Source organism: Pteropus vampyrus, unplaced genomic scaffold (assembly GCF_000151845.1).
Source record: "Pteropus vampyrus isolate Shadow unplaced genomic scaffold, Pvam_2.0 Scaffold86, whole genome shotgun sequence".
Classification (NCBI taxonomy): domain Eukaryota; kingdom Metazoa; phylum Chordata; class Mammalia; order Chiroptera; family Pteropodidae; genus Pteropus; species Pteropus vampyrus.
Genome location: NW_011888867.1, coordinates 1232136 through 1233376, shown reverse-complemented (window position 1 = coordinate 1233376; position 1241 = coordinate 1232136). Strand labels below are relative to the sequence as shown.

Here is a 1241-nt window from a genome sequence, read left to right as displayed (position 1 = left end):
ATAGCCATCCTACTTTGAGGTGGCCGAGATGTTTAAATGAGAGATGAGAGGATTCTTGTAAGGCTCCCCACAGTCAGCTCTCGGAATTCTGGAAACCACTCCCGGTGTGCTTGGGGACTAGGGGCAGGATGATGGTGGCACTAGCAGAGTCATTCGGAAGGGCTCTTCCTCTCAGTCTCCCCTTCAAACGTCCCTCAGCTGAGTCCCCTTCACAATCCCCGATGTCATGAGAAGAACATCTTTTTAAAGAACAATGAATCTGAGCCCTCGTTAAGAAACACATACGCTGAATCTTTGGGAAGGATCTGGCTAGAACATCATTTCCCATTGGGATGAGTATACTATGAGTGGGAAAGATAAGTTGGGGGTGGGGCAACCACATCCACTCGGGGTCACTGTCAACCTTTACGTCTCCTTTGTGCAAATGAGACCCGGTGTACACTTGGCAAGCATAGCACAGCTGGATTTGGGTCCCCACTTGTCCCTTGGGCAGGTACGGTAAGCAGCAGGCACAACCATATGGGTCACCCTCATAACCACCCCAAGAGGCATAAAGCCACTTATGAGCAGCAGAACCAGGGGTCAACTCTCTATGAACTACAGTTGCCTCGTCTGGAAGACAGGGACCAATACAGAATGGAGTTGTCAGAGGGTCTCATCCCAGACACCAGGCCCTTCTCCCCACCCAAACTGGGACACCCTTATCCCACAGAACGTGCCAAATATCCCATTTGAACGTATTCACTAACGGAGAACCCCTCCTAGAGGCTTCGCCTCGTGGAACAAAGACAGAATTGGCCTCCAAGACAAAGTCCACTCTACCCTTAGAGCCACAGGAAGCAAAAAGCTCCCAACCCGCAGAGCTGGGCTGTGGGACCCTGCTCTCACCCAAGAAATCGCTCGAGTTATTTTTTTAAAAGAGGGAGCACATATAAGCCTAGTTCAGATAAGAAGCAAAAATACCAGGCTGTCCCCTCAAAACTGAATACCTGCAAACTCCAGTGATACTCTGGAGTGAGATTTGCCAAGCCCCCAGCACACAGTAGGACCTCAGAATATGGTGGCCTCCCAGGTTCATGCCTTCACTGGGCTGAGCCAGACATGAAACTTCCTGTGGGAAGTGAGGGATAAAGCCCAGCCCTAGGCACAGACATCTTCATTCAAGTGTCCCAAACCTGCTCCTGCCTTGAAGCCCTGCCTCTTGGGGAACCTTAGGGTCAGCAGACTCCCTCCTGGCCCCC

The 1241-nt window shown here is 51.3% G+C and overlaps 1 protein-coding gene across 1 annotated transcript in view; it reads left to right on the top strand.

The window, feature by feature from the left end:
• Positions 1–1241, top strand: part of CLCNKA (chloride voltage-gated channel Ka) — a 12289-nt gene that overhangs the window by 8289 nt on the left and 2759 nt on the right. The window contains exon 15 of the mRNA XM_023532648.1: positions 494–498. Coding sequence (XP_023388416.1) covers positions 494–498 — 5 coding nt within the window. The remainder of the gene's footprint in view (positions 1–493; positions 499–1241) is intronic.